General features: G+C 45.7%; 1 protein-coding gene across 1 annotated transcript; it reads right to left on the reverse strand.

Moving 5' to 3' along the window:
* Positions 1–51: 51 nt before the first annotated feature.
* LOC117124494 (golgin subfamily A member 6-like protein 22) lies at positions 52–1,939 on the reverse strand (the record flags this gene model as incomplete). The annotated part of the gene is made up of 2 exons (XM_033270721.1): positions 1,129–1,939; positions 52–758 (listed from the first exon to the last, which is right to left on the reverse strand). Coding segments are annotated over exons 1-2 (1,518 nt in total), but the record flags the coding sequence as incomplete, so codon positions are not given.
* Positions 1,940–1,996: the final 57 nt, after the last annotated feature.

Genomic DNA, 1,996 nt, shown 5'->3' on the forward strand with positions numbered 1-1,996 from the left:
CTTCATTTGGTTAATCTCCTTTTTGTGTTTCATTTGCTGCTGTCTCATTACTCTTCCTCGTTTCCTCTCCTGTCCTTCCTTCTCCAGTTTCATGGTTTTCTTCATTTGGTTAATCTCCTGTTTGTGTTTCATTCGCTGTTCTTTGTCTATCTCCTCGTACTCCAGCCTCAGCTTTTCTTTCAATTGGTCAACCTCAGATTCATGTTCTTTTTGTTTTCTATTCCATTGTTCCTCTCGTTCTTCCCTCTCCAATCTCGTTGTGTCCTTCAATCTCCTGATTTCTCCTTCCTGCTTCATTCCTTGCTCCTTTACTTTCTCCTCGTATTCAAACCTATTTTTTTCCTTTTGTCGTTCAGTTTCAAATTCATACTCTTTCAGTTTTCTATTCCACTGTCTTTCTTGTTCCTCCTTCTGCAATCTCGTCATTTCTTTCAACTGACTGATTTCTTTCTCCTGTCTCATTCGTTCTTCCTTCATTACTCTTTCTTGTTCCTCATTCTTTAGTCTGGCCTTCGCTTCCAGCTGTTCGATCTGTACAGTGTGGTTTCTTAAAGTTTCATTTTCCGTTCTCTTCCTTTCCTCTTTTAACACTCTCAGTTCGTTTTGTAGTTCCCTCTCTTTGTTTTGGTGTTTCTGTAACTCAGAAACTTTCTTTTCCAATTCCTTTCTCATCTCCGCACACTCAGACTTTGCTTTGGCTTCTAACTGTTCAAGTGGTTTTCTACCCGTCTTCCCAGTTCCTCTGTCTCCGTTTTTCCCTCCAGTCCCAGCTTATCAACTCTCTTCGTCATGTCTTGAAGTCTTTTCTCACACTCCACCGTTTCGACCTTCAATCCCTCCTCTGTCTCCTCCTGGCTTTCTTTTAATTTTTCTAATACCTTCTTTACCTCGTGTCTCGTCTTACACGTCTCCCGAATTATTTTCTCGCCCGCCCCGACCGCGGGCCTGACAGCCGTTGCACTCCCCCCCAGCTCGTTCGTCCCAGCACGTGGCAGCGCCTGGCTTGCCCTTACCTCTCGCTTCAGTAGTTCCAATTCTCCATCTTGTTCGCGTTTTTCCTTTTCGAGCTTTGTTTTCCTTTCTCCTTCCTCCCTCAATTCTCCCTGCAGTTCTTCGAACTGTTCTGACTTTTCCAGCAANNCTCTCCTCTTTTTATCTTCCATTCTAGGCTTTCTCTTTCCTGATTGCCTGTTCTTATCTCTTCCTTCAATTGTTCCAACTCCCCATCGTGTTCACATTTTTTCTCTTCCAACTGTATTTCCCTCACTCTCCCCTCCAGTTCTTTGAACCGCCTTGCTTCCTCCAATAATTTTTCCATTAATTGTTTTACTTCCAAGTCGTGCTCCTTTTGTTTCTTTTCGAGCTCGGTTTTCCATTCTTCCTCCCATTGTTTCCTTTCCTGGGAGATACCAATCTGCTGTTCCTCTATTCTTTTGTTCAGTTTGCTCTTCGCATATTCCAACTGACGGGTATAAAACACTACCAAATTCTTTTTCCCACGTAATTTGTCGACTCTATTGGCCAAGTCATGTTTTTGCCACCGAATTCGTTCCAGTAAATCGTCCAATCGCTGTGTCCCCCCGTACACGTAATTTTTCTGAAGCGCGTCTGCGTGCCGTTGTGACTCGTCCACTCCACGTTGCACCTCCTCGATATATTCTTCATAACGCTTCACCTTTTCCAAGACATCCCCCAATTGTGCCTGAAGCCTGCCAATGCTCGCATAGTCATCCTGCCACGCCTGCCATGGCACATGCCGTGACCACGTGCCTTGAACCGGTGACTGGGAGCTCACGCCTCGTGCTGTGCCATTAATATCAGCCCGCTCCGTGCTGCCATTGTGCGACTCCGTTTGCCGGCAAAGTTCGTGCTCAAGCCGCTCCCACTGACCACAGTTAGTGGTGGGGTTATAATTATAAAAAGAACCGACCTGGGCCATGGATCCTACATGACGACACATACCTAATACCCCCGGCTCCCGCTCGCCTTGAGACGC

This window comes from Anneissia japonica, unplaced genomic scaffold (assembly GCF_011630105.1).
Source record: "Anneissia japonica isolate Jap-2015-1 unplaced genomic scaffold, ASM1163010v1 scaffold38225_len1949_cov71, whole genome shotgun sequence".
Classification (NCBI taxonomy): Eukaryota; Metazoa; Echinodermata; class Crinoidea; order Comatulida; family Comatulidae; genus Anneissia; species Anneissia japonica.